We start from the raw sequence: 16,097 nt of genomic DNA, 5'->3' as shown, positions 1-16,097 counted from the left end.
TTAACATTTTTTGACCACTTATAAAAATATTTCTTTTTTAAACAATATTTTATTTATTTATTTGACACAGAGAGCAAGAGCACAGGCAGGGGGAGCAGCAGGCAGAGGCAGAGGGAGAAGCAGACTCCCCACTGAGCAGGGAGCCCTAGGTGGGACTTGATCCCAGGACCCTGAGATCATGACCTGATCTGAAGGCAAACGCCCAACTGACTGAGCCACCCAGGTGCCCCTGAAAATATTTCTGTATCATAATATTCCTAACTGGATCAAAGGGAAAGAGTTTTTTTTTTAAAGATTTTCTTTTTTTAATGTTTTTTTTTTTTTTAAGATTTATTTATTTACTCAGAGAGAGAGAGAGAGAGAGAAAGGCAGAGACACAGGCAGAGGGAGAAGCAGGCTCCATGCAGGAAGCCCAATGTGGGACTCGATCCCAGGTCTCCAGGATCACACCCCAGGCTGCAGGAGGCGCCAAACCGCTGCGCAACCGGGGCTGCCCAAGATTTTCTTTATCTACTTGAAAGAGAGAGAGAGGGATCCCTGGGTGGCGCAGCGGTTTGGCGCTGGCCTTTGGCCCAGGGCGCGATCCTGGAGACCCTGGATCGAATCCCACATCAGGTTCCCGGTGCATGGAGCCTGCCTTCTCCCTCTGCCTGTGTCTCTGCCTCTCTCTCTCTCTGTGACTATCATAAATAAATAAAAATTAAAAAAAAAAAAAGTCTAAAAAAAAAAAAAAAAAAGAAAGAGAGAGAGAGCACAACCTGGGTGGGGGGTGGGGGAGGGTGCAGGAGGAGGAGGAGAAGCAGGCTCCCTGCCAAGCAGGAGAACCAATCCTGGGACCCCAGGATCATGACCTGAACCAAAGTTAGATGCTTAATTGACCGAGCCAGGGGATCCCTGGGTGGCTCAGTGGTTTGGCACCTGCCTTTGGCCCAGGGCGCGATCCTGGAGTCCTGGGATCGAGTCCCGTGTTGGGCTCCCGGCATGGAGCCTGCTTCTCCCTCCTCCTGTGTCTCTGCCTCTCTCTCTCTCTCTCTGTCTCATAAAAAAAAAAAAAAATCTTTAATTGACTGAGCCACCCAGGTGCCCTGGGAAAGAGTATTTTAAAACTGACAGATGTTCTCCCAAAAGGTGACACGCATTACACTCCTGTCAAGAGTGCCTCCAAAGCCTTGCCATTTAGTGGCATATAAAATAATGCATATCTTCTAGAAGAAACAGAAGTCACTATTGTTTTAGTTTCTTTGAACTATCAGTGAGCTGGAATATCTTTTTATGATTTATGAACTATTTTCACCTGAACAGTCTCAATCATTTAACCTTATTAAAAATTGTGACTTTCACCATACAGATGTTTTTCATTTTTATTAGTAACTCTGTCAACCTTTTCCTTATACTTCTGGATTTTTTGCCATGCTCAGAATTTTGCAAGAAAAAGGCAAACTGCCTAAAAGCATTGGTAGAATTATCTCATTTTGAGTAAAAAAGCAAAAGCAAATATGTGTGTATTCAGGTACATATACTTAAATGACTACACAGAAAGATCAAGAATGATGTATTTTAAGTCAGTGATTCTCATCTGAAGGCTTGTTGTAATACAGGATATGGGCCCCATCCCCAGCATTTCGGATTCAGCCAGTTTAGGGTGCGGCCCAAGAATTTGCATTTCTAACAAGCTGCCAGTTAGAGACCTGCCGTTCTAATCTAATCTGGTAAAAGCAGTTCCCTTGAGAAGTGGATTTGAAGTGTTTTTTTTTTTCCTTTTTACTTCACTTCTGCAAGAAGCAAATATTTCTTTGATAGTTATGAAAAACAGTAAGGTCTTTAAAGATTTGCATGTGAAAGTACAAAAAAGTACAGAGCTTGAACAAATGCAGAGGCTATTACCAGGCGCTTTGCAGGGGACGCATTGGAAGATTCATCTCTGCTTGCCACGCAGTATTGGAATTGGTGTAAGGGCTCGAGTCACACCATTGGAATTTGACCTAGAAATGTATTGCGCTCAAAAGCTGCACAAGCAATAATTTTGGAACTGAGGGCGGATTTGTACCCAGCAAAGGCGTGGGGAAGAGGAGGGTAGAAGGAGTAGGACAGAGCTTCAGGAACAGCCCAGATGAGCGACTGTGTGTGTGAGTCTTACAGTCAGATGTGGGCTTGAATCCTGGCTGGGGCATCTCACTTGTTCTCTGAGCCTCAACTTCCTCATCTGTAAAATGTGGATGCTGAGATACCAAGCAGTTTCCTGGTCCATGAGAAGTGTTCAGTAGGTGGAACACTGGGAACCCTTGCCCCCACTGGCCCACATGAGAACCCCGAAGGGTCCAGCCCACCTGGCCGGCCTTATTCGGGAGCATCACCACAGCCCAGGTTCCAGACAACCCAGGAGAGAAGACTCTAGGCTGCCTCTAGCCATGGGCTATGTGGGGCTCCCACAAAGGAGGGTTATGGGTTCTTGAGGTTTTCAGCAAGCAAAGGGAGAGCTCTCCATACCCCAAAGGAGATGTAGGCACCCAGCAGACTCCCGGCAATGGTGGCGTAGCCTCCGGTCATGACAGCATGGATTTCAGAGAGCGTCATGTCTGCCAAGTAGGGCTGGATCAGCAGAGGAGCCTCGGTCTGCAAACAGGAAAGATATTAGACAACCAGAGCTGGCCAGGCCAGTGCGGGCACCAGAGTGTCCTCCCTCCCCCCAGGAGTGGGCACGTCACTGTGGGTCCTGGGGATCTCAGGGGCAGGGACAGCAAGGTGGGTTTGGGACCGTGGTCTGTACTTGGTTGGGCCTCCCTGAACCTTGGCATTCATCTGCCTCTATGGAAGGACCCCCAGCCCTTCCTGTTGGCCTGATGATGCTCCCCTGTGTCAAGTACTCACTACATCCTAGCACCCCCACGAAGTACCCTGCATTTATCACTCATGACCTTCTGAGAAAGAAGTGGTCACCCCCATTTCCCAGGAGAGCAAACAGAGAATTAGAGAGGTTCAGAGAATCACTCCTGTTCACGCAAAGGGCCAGAAGCAGATGTAACTCTGGGCCTGAGCTTTCAGTAAAGCCATGGGTTTGCCAGAAAGGGAATGGGCATTAGGTGATGTGTTTACTCCAGGGCATCTGAGGAAGCCTGGAGCCACTCATTTATCCACTTAATAAAATTATTGAGCACCTCCCGTGTTCCAGAATGTTCTATGGAATAGAGATGGTGGGGGTAAACAAGACAGAGCCCCTGTCCTCAAGGAGTTTTTATCCTGGGAGCTGTGGAGGACGGTGGGTTGTAGGAAGAAACAGATAATCAACAGGAACCAAGTAGATAAATAGCATATCTTTGTGCTAAAAGCTATGGAGATATGTGCAGGCAAATACCTAGTGGTTGCAGGGTATTTAGAACTGAGTAACAAGCAAAGACCTTCCTAGGAGGTGACATTAGAGCTGAGACCACAGGCGCCAGCTGTTGAGTTTGGTAGCACAGCAAGGGCCCTGTGGCAGATTTGAGCTGGGCAGTTTTGAGGACCTGGGAGCAGGCCAGTATGGGGTATGGCTGGAGCTGGGGGAGGAAGGGCAGACTCCCAAGCCCATTCCGGGGACCTAGCCCATGGGACCAACACTGGAGTCATCAAAAGACATCCTTGCCCCAGGGATGTTGTATTTCACTGGACAGTTTAGGAAACTGAAGAAAATTTACATCTTTTTTGGCTATAGTACCAGTGTGTTGCTTTCAAAGGGGTTTTTTTTTTTTTTAAGCCATTTAAGACAGATGTGCTCTTAGATAAATTGTCTTGAATCCCTTATGATTTTTAAAATGAGGCAAAAGAGGGGCACCTGGGTGCCTCAGTGGTTAAGTGTCTGCCTTTGGCTCAGGTCATGATTCCAGGGTCCTGGGATCGAGCCCTGCATTGGGCTCCCTGCTCAGCAGGGAGTCTGCTTCTCTCTCCCTCTGCTGCTCCCCCTGCTTGGGCTCTCTCTCTCTCTCTCTGTCAAATAAATAAAGTATTTTAAAATATAAATAAATAAGTTTTAAAAAACCCACAAGCCAGATCATGCCATTCCTTCCCAGGCAAGGGCACTCCCTACCCTGGCTTCACCCCCAGGAGGGCTAGGCCTTCTGAAAGGGGCTCAGGACTGACAGGTGCCTTCAGAGTCACATTTGCTTTGGAAAGTACATTTCAGAAAGAGGCGGGGGAAAAAAAGAAGATAAAATGATGTCGTGTAAGGAACTCCGACCAGGAAGGGGAAAAGCTGGATTCTGAGTCCAGGCTTACATTGTGGGGTCCTGGCAAGTTCCTCCTGCCCTCAAGCCTGTTTCTATGGGAAGGGAGGAAGGTGGGCGCCACCTATAGGATTTATGAGTCTCTAAGCTGACCAGACCTCGGAGGCCTAGAGCTGTAGGAGGCACCACACAGAGGCCCGTCCTCCCTGGCATGACCCAAGCAGACAGTGCACCCCCACACAGAGCATCCCCGGTGGTCACCTTTGGTGATCCTGGTGGAATGTCTAAGCATCTCTTCCACAGACTGAATCAGAGCTCCGGGGACCCAGAACACCCGCCCTCCCTGGGGCTGCTGCTGAGAGCAGGAGGGCAGGAGGCCGCAGTACCCACCTGGCTCACAAAGATGTTCCCCGCCACACTCAGGGTCTCAGTGGCTGTGGTGCCCATGGTGGTCTGCATCAGCCAGCTGATCTAGGAGGCAGAGTGAGATCAGCAGACCCCGAGTCAGAGAGGGTCGGAGTGGGTTGCAAGTGCTTGACAATCTTCCAACTTCCAGCCCAGCAGAGGAAACCCTCACCTATATTTCCTTCCACACCGCCTTAGGGTAGCTCTATTCATTATAGCAGCGCCTCTAAAATAGCACGTCCTCTGTTTCCATACAGATGAATTCCAAAGGATTCCCTAGCCCAGTATACTTGAGAATTGCTGTACACACACCTCGGAGGTTACCAAATACTTATCAGCTTAGTAAAGGCTCTGAGAAGTCCTGCATACACACAAAATTGTTTAAATTTGTCTAGCCCAGCTTCACAAAGCTATTTGACAATAGGATCCCTTTACCTAGTAACATGTGTTAACCCACGATGGAGCTGGAGTTTTATGAAAAAGGCTTTGGGAAACATTGTATTAGAAAGTTAGTCATTTCAATCAAGATGAAGTCGGCTTCCCTGGAATTTTTCCCCACTGCAGGAATGTCTCTAGCTGCCCTTTCGCTAACCTTCCTTCTATACGAATTTGGAGACAGCTCTCCTACCCTAACCTCTTCTGCCCTAGCCTTCTTTTCCAGGCTCTCCAGCCCTCCTTCCTCCAACCATTCTGTGGAGAGCGTGGTGTCTGGGCCTGTCATTGTTCCCCTGGTGCCTCAGTTGTCATAGCCCCTGGGCTAAACACATCCCTCCCTCCTGCCCTTCACTGTGCACTCTCACTATAACACAGGTGGTTTTTGCATTTCTGGCAGCCACCCGCTGCTTCTGGGTTATTCTGAGCTCAATCAGCTAAAATCTGACTCACTCACTGCCAGGTCCAGTTGGCGTCCAGTGCTGCCTCCTGCATCTTGGATTTGTGCGGCAGAGTTTTATGAACATAAGCACAGGGTTTGATATTTATACCAGCTTAGTCTAGCCAACGTGGCCCACTGATCCAGTCTCTCAAGATCTTTCTGGTATAAGTGATTTCTTTCCCTGACATTCCTTCTCAAGGCAACCTCATTTCTGCAAACTTCCCTCACACAAACACCACATTGGATTTGGTGCCGTTTCTCCTGAGTTTCGTGACAAGAGACGCTGCGAAGGATGTTTGGCTAATGGTAGACTCTGAGTGGGAGGGTGTGGGCCTTTGTAGCAGGGTTCTGGGAAGGTGCAGGCTCTAGGGGCCAGGGTTCGGGCTCTGGGTCCAAGGCCTCTGGGAGAACACAAGCCCCATGAGGAGGTAGGTCCTGGAGAGCCCAGGCCGTGGCTTTGGGGACTCACCTTCTGAATCACCCACTGCATGAGGCCCACATAGTACAGAACTGACATGACACAGCTGAAGAAGATGACAATGGGCAGAACCTGCCAGGGGGGAGAGCACAGGCACTGGGGTTAGAGGCAGATCCCTGCATGGGACTCAGGGCCTAGGGGTCCTCAGGCAGCCCACTTTGTCCACGGCCTTGCCACTTGGAGATCTGACAGGGTCAAGGAAAAAGCTTCTCATTTCTCAGGGCCAACGAGCCAAGAACTAGACTCACAGGGGGCCTGTGGTCCTGTTACCCCACTTCCAGTTACCAGGCTCATCTCTGCCTCCTCCAGGCCTCATCTGTTCTTCCTTCATAACTTCCTTCACGTCCCTTCACTCCCCACCAGCGCCCTGGCACCACCCCACTGCATCTCTGCTGCAGTCTGATTTATAATAGCAAGGATTGCCAACCCAGGGATGTCTGTCGGCAGAGGACTGGTTTCATAACCGCATGACCATGCAGCAGGGGACCAAGAGTCTGGAAACAAGAATGAGGAGGCTCTCCATGGGCAGTTAGGGAAGAATTTCCAAGACGGCATCTCATATGGGAAAGGGGAAGGTGTAAACAGGGTGTACGCTGTGCTGTTCTATGTGTAAGGAAGGCAGGGGGTGGTACTGTGCATGTGCTTGTGCTGCACGCAGTATCATTGAAATATATGCAAAGGAGGGAGTTGCCTTGAGGAGGGAATAGGTGTTGGTAGGGGAGGCAGACTTGCTTTTCACTACATCCTCTTTTGTACTGTTAGAATGCGTTATCTGTTCCAAACTTTTTTTTTAATTTTTATGTTTTTAAATAATTTATTTATTTGAGAGAGAGAGAGAGCATGAGCAGGGGAGCAGCAGGCAGAGGGAGAGGAGGAAGCAGGCTCCCCAATAAGCAGGGAGCCCAATGCAGGACTGGATCCCAGGACCCTGGGATCAGGACCTGAGCCAAAGGCAGCTGCTTCACCGACTGAGCCACCAGGTGCCCCTCCAGTTTTAAAATAAGTTATGCAGAATCAATAATAGCTGGTGTATCCTTAAACTAAAATGTTAAGTGGGGAAACTAGATACTAAAAGCATAGAAAGGCTGGAAGTCGGTACCTCCAAACAGTGAGTAGCTGCTGTGTGTGCTGGGACTATGGAAATTTGTTTTTTTTTTCCCTTTATATTTCCAATTTCTCATTTGCTCCTATCATTTTCTGTAATAGATGGACACCTCTCAAGGGAAGGGAACATGGGTAGAGAGGAGGTTTGGGGAAGCTCATCAGTTGGGTTTTGAACTTGCTGGGTGTGAGATGCCTGGGGAACAGCCAGGGGGAGTTCTCAGTGGGCAGGCGGATAAAAGGGTCAGGAGCTCAGAGGAGAGGTCTAGGCCATGCCTGGGTTGGGACTCTTGTGCACGAAAGCGTAGATTGGAGACCTTGGGACAGATGTACCTCTCTGAGGGAATCGCCCTGAGTGAGCAGAGCAGTGAGGAAGGACAGGGCCCTGGGGTTATGTCACTGAAGGCTAGTAGGGGAAGGCGGGGTGTAGGGAGGGGACCAAGAAGATACAGAGAGGTGGGAGGACACCCAGGCCAGCAGTGTGATGGAAATTGAGGACAGCTCTTCAAGTAGGAGGGCGAGTCAGCAGTGCCAGATGCATCAGAGCATTCCAGAAAGATGACGAGTGACAGGGACCCCTGACAGCTAGGAAATCAGGGGTCCCTGGTGGAGACAACAGTAACAGGCAGCTCCTTGGAGAAGCTTAGCTCTGCCAGAAGGTAGGCCCTCAGGAGATGTAAGGGGTGATGGAAGAGCTGTTTTTGTGTTTAATAAGGGGAGTCTTGTGTGATCCCATTCAGGCTCCCCTTCAAAATGGATTGGGGCTGCAGGATGGCCCCAGACGACGACAGAGCCTCTGACCCAGGCAGCGCCACCAGGGAGGAGAAGCAGGCCCTGCTGGGGCGTTTCCCGTCCCTGCCCAGCTGGACACTGCGGCTTCATCTGGACTGGCTGGGCTCCACGTCCCTGACCCCTCCCCGCCCAGCCTCCCTGCCCAGCCTCCCTGCGGGGGCGGGGGCTGCTCGGGAGAAGCCCTCCTCCTGCCCCGTGACTGCGCTGGCTGCCTGGCGCCGGCACGCCCCCAACACGAGGTGCTGACGTCATCCGCCCTCCCTCGCAGCGAGACCCAGGGACAATCACGTACTGTCTAGACGGCTTGTCCAATTTATCACGAGAGGCACTGCCCGGCGGCGGCCTGGCAGGGCTGCAGACATGGCCCAGACCCGGGAGCAGAGAGCCCCGGCCGGCGGGACCTGGCTGCAGATCTGGGACTTTCTCCTGGCAGCAAAGAGAGTTTCTACCAGGGAACCTGTGTTTTGCATTAAAGGGTGACTGTCTTGGGAGGGAAGATAGATGGAAGACAAGTGACCTCCAATTTTCTAATGTGGGACATTTCATGCTAATAAGGCCCCTGAGGCCCACATGATCTCCCAGCCTGAGAAACAACCCCCAGGCTTATAGTACGAGGGATGGCAAAAGACAGGAGAGGCAGCTGAAGACAGTGTTGCTGTAGTCGGGGAAAAGGATGCACCATTAAGTCCTACTACGTGTCTATATGCAGCCCTGCGTGCGATGTGCCAGGTGCAGTGCCCAGTGTGTGGCAACTCATCGATCCTCAAATCAACTGAGGTAGATGTAAATCCCCTTCACCAGGGGGAACACTGAGAGTGTGAGATGTTGCTTACCTGCTCAAGGTCACACACCTGCCAAAAGACAGAGCGCTTCCTAGTTGCTGTGCAGGTTGCCAAGACCCTGCCATGAACCTAAAGAGGTTTGCCCTGTTGCCAGTCCTGGACAGGCATTTCTCTGTCTAAGGAGAAGCATTCATCTCCTACAGGAGTGAGCTTCCAGCTGGAAGCAGCCCTAAGTAAGTCCTGACCATTGCACTTCAGAACTTTAGAGCTGGCTGGTCCTTCTAGTACCAATACTCATCAATAACTGTAGGAAGAGGGAATTTCTAGCTTGTCTAGGCCAGTGGTTCTCAAAGTATAGTGCCTGGACCAGTAATACCACCTAAGAATTTGCTAGAAATGCAAATGTTGAGCCCCACACCCAGAGTTTCAGATTCAGGAGGTCTGGGGCAGGCCTGAGAATTTGGGCCTTAGAATTGCCAGATGCTGCCGGTGCTGCTGGTCTGGATGCTACACTCTTAGAACCACTGCTCTAGAGTTTAGACCATATACTCTGAGCGAATGTCAACTTTTTACCAGGAAACAGGCTCTAAAAGGCAGGACCAAACCCACTGAGGATGTGGCCCTGATGCTTCCTCTTCATGGAGGAAGCTGAGCCAGCTTTTAATGACTTCCTGATGAAGAACTCCCACACGCCAAGCCCCAAAAGCCTAAGCACTCCAGAAAGGGCCCTGTCACCAGCCCCACAAAACCCCATAAAAATCCCAAACCACAAACTTCAAAGTTGGTCAACAGTACACTAAAAGGATCATACACCATCATCATTGGGGATTTATTCTAGGGAAGCAGGGATGGTTCAACATCCATGAGTCAATCAACTTGATATAGACATTAACAAAACAAATGATAAAAATACATGGTAATCTCAAAGATGGACAGAAAGCATTTGACAAAATTCAACATCCATTCATGATAAGAACTCTCAGCAAAGCGGATGTAGAAGAGATGCACCTCAATATAATAAAGGCCACATATGACAAACCCATAGCTAACATAATACTCATTAATGAAAGGATGAGAACTTTTCCTTTGAGATGAGGAACAAGACAAGGATATCTATTCTCACAACTTCTATTCAATATACTATTGGAAGTCCTAGTCAGAACAATTAGTCAAGAAAAAAAATAAAAGGTATCCAAATTAGAAAGGAAGAAGTAAAATTGTCATTCTTTGCAGATAACATGATACTGTATATTTAAAAAAAATCTAAATCTAAAGACTCTGCTGAACAACCACTAGAACTAATAAATGAATCAGTAAAGTTGCAGGATAAAAAAATTAACATACATAAATCAGCTGTGTTTCTATACACTAATGAGTTATCAGAAAGAGAAATTAAGGGAAAACATCCCATTTACAATTGCATCAAAAGAATAATACCTAGGAATAAATTTAATCAAGGAGGTGAAAGACCTGTACTCTGAAAATTATAAACACTAGTGAGATGGGGCAGTTGGATGACTCAGTTGGTGAAGTGTCTGCCTTCGGCTCAGGTCATGATCCCAGGGTCCTGGGATGGAGCCCTGTGTTGGGTTCCCTACTCAGTGGGGAATCTGCTTCTTCCTCTCCCTTAATCCCTCTCCCCAATTTGTGCTTGATCACTCTGCCTCTCTCAAATAAACTTTTTTAAAAAAAGGCATTGGTGAAAGAAATTAAAGGTGACACACACACAAAAAAATAAATAAATAAAAAAATAAAGGTGACACAAATAAAAGATATCCCATGCGCGTGGATTGGAAGAATTAATATTATTAAAATGTCCATACTACCCAAAGCATCAGAATATCAGTGGAATTTTTCATGGAACCAAAACAAATAATCCTAAAACTTATGTAGAACCACAGAAGACCCTGAATAGTCAAAGCAGTCTTGAGAAAGAAGAACAAAGCTGGAAGTACCATGCTTCCTGATTTCAAGCTATACAACAAACCTATAGTTATTACAACAGTGTGGTATTGCTACGAAAACAGACACATAGATCAAAGGAATAGAATAGAGAGCCAGAAATAAGCCCATGTTTGTATGATCAGTTAATTTACAACAAGGAGGCAAAAATATCCAATGGGAAAAAGACTCTCTTCAGTAAATGGTGCTGAAAAAACTGGAGAGTTACATGCAGAAGAATGAAACTGGACCACTTTCTTACACCATACACAAAAATATATTCCAATGGATTAAAGACTTGAATGTAAAACCTGAAACCATAAACTCCTAGGAGAAAACATAGGCAATGAGCTGACATAGGTGTTAGTAATGTTTTTTTGGATCAGTCCCCTCAGGCAGGGGCAACAAAAGCTAAAATAAACAAATGTGATTACATCCAATTAAAAAGCTTCTGTGCAGTGAAGGAAACCAACAACAAAACAAAGGGACAACCCACTGAATGGGAGAAGATATTTGCTAATCATATATCTGTTAAGATGTTAACATCAAAAATATATAAAGAACTTAAATAACTAATATCCCCCAAAGGAACTCGATTAACAAATGGGCAGAGGACCTGAATAGACGTTTTCCCAAAGAAGACATGCAGATGGCCAACAGATAATGAAAAGATGCTCAACATACAGATCACCAGGGAAATGCAAATCAAAACCACAATGAGAGATCACCTCACATTGGTCAGATTGACTATTATCAAAATCACAAAGGGGATGCCTGGATGGGTCAGTTGGTTTAGCATCTGACTCTTGATCTCAGCTCAGTCACGATCTCAGGGTCATGAGATAGGGCCCCACGTTGGGCTCCACAATGGGTGTGGAACCTGCTTGAAATAAATAGATAAATAAATAAAAATTTTAAAAATTTCAAAAAGTAAATAAGTCACAGGAATGCAATGTTCAGCATAGGGAATACAGTTGATAATACTGTAATAACTTTGTACAGCAACAGATGACTTATAAGAAGACTTATTGTGGGGATGATTTCATAATGTCTAAGAATATCGAAGCACTATGATATATACCTGGAACTAATAGGATATTATGTTGGCTATATTTCAATAAAAATAAAGGGGAAAAAAAGGAGGAAAAAAGAGAGCATGTATGTGTGATACTAACCAAACAGGCACACAAAGCTGGAAGATCCCTCTGGGGGGTGCCACAATGCCTGCTCCACCACTCCCCTTACAGAAAGGCTGAGGGCACTTATTCCAAGGCCACGCCAAGGCCTCCTGACTTCCTGCTGCCACCACCCCTTGCCCTCAGTGCTCTAACCACTCTGCTTCTCATGCCCAACTGCCTGTCAAAGTCTCCTTCAGAGACCTTTGCAGGAATAGAGGGGAAAGGAGAAAAAATGAGTGGGAAATATCAGAAAGGGAGACAGAACATGAGAGACTCCTAACTCTGGGAAACAAACAAGGGGTAGTGGAAAGGGAAGTGGGCGGAGGGTGGGGGTGACTGGGTGACGGGCACTGAGGGGGCACTTGATGGGATGAGCACTGGGTGTTATGCTATATGTTGGCAAATTGAACACCAATAAAAAATAAATAAGAAAAAAAAAGAGAGACCTTTGCAGATGCCAGGTTCTCACAAGATCTCTCCCAATCCAATTGCCCTATCCCCCTTCTCCTAGCACCCCACCCTGGTTTCCACTTATTTCCCACACCTTGGTTTCCACTTCCCACACCCTTCCCTGAAAATCACACTCACTGAGGTTACTAGGGACCCCTTGATTCTTAAATCAACCATGTGCCTTTTAGCCCTTTTCTTATTTGCTTTTATTTTTGGTCAAATGTGGCATCGCCAACCATGGGGATGGCTGAGGCTGCAACAGGCAGATACACTGAAACCCTTGGCAGATGAAAACATTTTCTTTCAGCTAGGTGGTCTTCAGGGAGAGAACACTGAGCAGCACTGCTGAGCTTCGTATGTGGATGCATGTTCCAGAGGCTGAAGCCATGGTGAAGGAACAAGTGAGCATGCGCCACCAGGCCAGCCAGGTCCAGGAAGGATGCAGGAGCCTCGGGGGAGGTGACTATGTGGGTGGGAAATTACCAGAAGGGAGATGGAGCCAAGGTGGAATGATTACCCAAGAAGACACAGTCAAGAAGAGGTGGCTGCCACGTCGACGGCGCTGGACTCCAGGGCAGGAGAGGTGGAGGGACAGAGAAGCCCCAGGCAGAGACTCAATTTCCTGGAGAAGTGATGAGCTGGACATGGCCCAGCAGGAAGCAGCTTGGATTTTGAAAATCTGAGTGAGCTCAGAGGAGATTTCCCCAGGCCATCAAGAGCCAAAGGCCTTGGACTCCATCCATGTGATCCATGGAAAGAAAGCAAAGAAAGCTCCTGAGTCTTCCATTCGACTTGGCGCCAACAAAACCACTCCCATCTTGAGGACCAGTCCCAAGCTTAGCAAGTGCCTGTGTGTGTGTGTGTGCATGTGTGAATGTGTGTGTGATGCAGGGAGGGGTGTGGTGCGGGAGACGCTAATAGGCAAGGGGGTGAGTGAAATTTTGCAATTAATGAATCTTGTGAAGAAAGAAATTCCAGGACCATGGGGCATTTGAGTCCTCCCTGATCTGGTCTGTCTTAGGGAAGTAGGCCACCATCTAATACACTAACCATGAGTTTGGCCAGAGGACAGGGCCTCCCAGGGGCCGGAAAAAAAAAAAAAAAAAAAGGTTAACATTTGACTGGGAAATGCTGAGTCTGGCTAATGATAAACTCACCTCCCTTCTTTTTTCTCTCTTGGCTGAATATTCAAACTCAAAGTCTTTAGCAACCATTTAATAGGTTGTAAATTTAACATTAAATTAAGGTTACCTTTTGATTAAGGTTATCTTTTGAATTTGGAAGGGAGAGGTGATGTCCCTGACTTCAACTTACAGTATGAGAAGAAAACACCTCTTGGCTGGTAGTTCAAACACCCTGTCCTAGCTCTCACTCTGCCCTAACTCACTGGCTGCCTGAGCCCAGGCCACTGTTCCTCTGGAGTGTGGTTTGACCATCTGTAATATTGGGGTGGGGGGCAAAGATCAATGAGCTCCCTTCCAGCCCAACAGTCTTTGAAGGCATGCTTATACAGGCTGATTTAGGGAGATAGGCAGGTAGCAGGTGTGCACATGTTCTTCCAGAAAGGGAGAAAAGATGGGAAGACACACAACTAACTTTCATAAGATGATGGACACAGCAGCAAGCCAGGGGATCGTTTCAGTGCTGGAATGGGAGAGAAGCAGGGGTAGGGACATCCGTGGACTGCTGCTTGGCCTGCCCCCGCACCCCTTCCCCTGCTGCTTTTGGTAACAAAGCCTTAGTTTTCCTTTGGGAAACCACCCCTCCTCCACTCTCACCCAATCGGCTCCAGGTTTGGTGGACCAAAGCCTTTTACCCTCCCTGGCTCCAATTCAGAGATGGCTTGTACTCCAAGCCAGACCAAGAATAGCCCACTCCTGGATTTCATGCTAGAATTGGTGAAAATCAGGTATGCTCTCTCTCTTTCCCTCCCTCTAGGTAAGGTTGCTCAGTTGTTTGGATGTAAGCCTGGTATCTCTTTGCCAGCAGCTCAAGGGAGCCTACCCGAGACCAAGACTGAGGCCAACATCAAGAACACAGAAGCAGGACATGGAGCAGGTGGATCCCAGGATCTGAGGATCAATACGTGGATCCAGCAGGATCTGAGGCCCCTGAATTTCTCAGTTATAGAACTTAATCTTGACTTTTTTAGTTCTGTTTTATTTTGGATTTTTTTGGCTTAAGTCAATTTGAGTTGTGTTTCTGTCACTTACCACTAAGTCAGGAGCTAAGCACCTGACTGGTCAGGAAGTATGGCCTAGACTCTCAAATGTGGCCCTGAGTTGTGGCCAAGAGGGACTCTCATTGCTGTTTCCCCCAACAGGAATGTTAGCTGTCATCTGGGCCCTGCTCCTGTACCAGACCACAAACACTCACTTGGAACACAAGTGCACCCTGGAAATGCAGCAAATCACAGGTCCTATAGGACCTTCTATCACGGAGGAACAGTACTGCCTCTCCTGGGCAAGGCTCCTTGGAATGATGAGCTTCTTAGGGCAGCTACCACTCAATCAGAGCACCTGACCCCCTGGCTTTGGGTGGGAGCACAAGACCCCAGTTTTTCCCATTGTAGCATCCCATGCACTGGACTTAGTGTTTGGTACAGAAATGGTCACATGACCTAAGGCAGAGCAATCTGAAGCTTGTCCCAGGATTTTCTTCCAGGATTTTCTAACTTGGGTTGGCAGAGAAGAGTTTCCCTCATTCTGAGAGAACATGCTGTAAGAATGAGCACCTGATGTTGCTGGGGGCCAGGGGAAGATCTGGTATGCAAGAGTGAAGCTAATGTCCTGGCATATGCAGAAGTATGGGGCTGGGGGCCATGAACCTGACAGCCCAGGGTCCAGCCTGCTCTAGCTGTACCTTGCCTTCCAGTATGCAAGGCAAGAAACAGCCCTCCCTCTCTCCTCCCTTTAAAGCAAGTGTTAAATGGGTTTCTGTCACTTGCAACCAAGCAATCCTAAAGAATATTCTTTTCTTCAAAAACAAAGGAAAAACAAACATCTAAGGTCTGGGCCCCTTTGTCACCACTGTCTATCAAGGAAATTGCTTTGATATCAAGGCACAGAAACTAATAAACAAGAGCTTTGGACCTGGGTTCCAATCTGGATTCCAGCACTCATTAGCTTTGTGGCTTTGTGCAAGTAACAACCACTCTGAACCTCAGTATCCTCCTCTGTGAAAAAGAGGATAATGATAGCATTTCCCTCATGGGTGGTTGTGGAGGCAAAGTGAGTGCCAAGCACATGGTTCTTGCTCCACACCTAGGAGCTGTTATTATTTCCTTCTCCCTGTGCTTTTCTTCTCTGCTCCATCAAGATCTCAGATCTAGAGGTGGACAAAATGGTTTCTGGTGGTCCTGGAACTTGCTGCAAAGACGCTGTGTAGCTCTTGGCTCCAGAGGGTTGGGAAGCTATGGGCTCTGCTGGGGAGGTTTGGAGAAAGAAGAGTTCAGCGCTGGTCTTGGGCCAAAGGGAAAGCTGCTCAGGACCACACAGTCATGGGGATGGCGGCCCAGCCAGGAAGAGGAGCCCAACCTATAGCCGTGGCTCACAGAGTCAGACCTTCCCAGCAGGCACAGAGGGACTTCCCATGTGCAGGCACAGAAGAACCACCATTTGTTCCTCAAAGAGCAGTGTCCAGGCGCTGGGCGGGGGTTTGTAGGGCTCAGGGTCAGTTAAGGGACACAAGGATGAGTAAGACCAAGGCCCTGCCCTCAAATGGCTAAATGCAAACACAGCTACAAGATGCGGAACTAAACAATGTGCTTCCTGCAGGCCCCCTTGGCCTCCATTCCCCACAGTGACCTCTCTCCTGTACTGTGGCAGCCTGGTGGCCCCAGGTCACCACATGGGTATGGGGCAGCCTCCTCTGGCCCTCTATTCCAAACATCCCAGCTAC

At 48.0% G+C, this 16,097-nt stretch overlaps 1 protein-coding gene across 5 annotated transcripts in view; it reads right to left on the bottom strand.

The window, feature by feature from the left end:
* Window positions 1–16,097, bottom strand: part of SLC28A1 (solute carrier family 28 member 1) — a 59,070-nt gene that overhangs the window by 22,912 nt on the left and 20,061 nt on the right. For all 5 annotated transcript variants that reach the window (XM_026000552.2, XM_072737357.1, XM_072737359.1 and 2 more), the window contains 3 exons: window positions 5,945–6,025; window positions 4,587–4,667; window positions 2,488–2,613 (listed from right to left, as the gene is read on the bottom strand). In XM_026000552.2, the coding sequence (XP_025856337.1) occupies window positions 2,488–2,613; window positions 4,587–4,667; window positions 5,945–6,025 (288 nt within the window). The remainder of the gene's footprint in view (window positions 1–2,487; window positions 2,614–4,586; window positions 4,668–5,944; window positions 6,026–16,097) is intronic.

The sequence above is a fragment of the Vulpes vulpes genome, chromosome 14 (genome assembly GCF_048418805.1).
Source record: "Vulpes vulpes isolate BD-2025 chromosome 14, VulVul3, whole genome shotgun sequence".
Classification (NCBI taxonomy): Eukaryota; Metazoa; Chordata; class Mammalia; order Carnivora; family Canidae; genus Vulpes; species Vulpes vulpes.
Note: the sequence above shows the minus strand (reverse complement) of the source record. Positions and strands in the feature narration are given on the sequence as shown.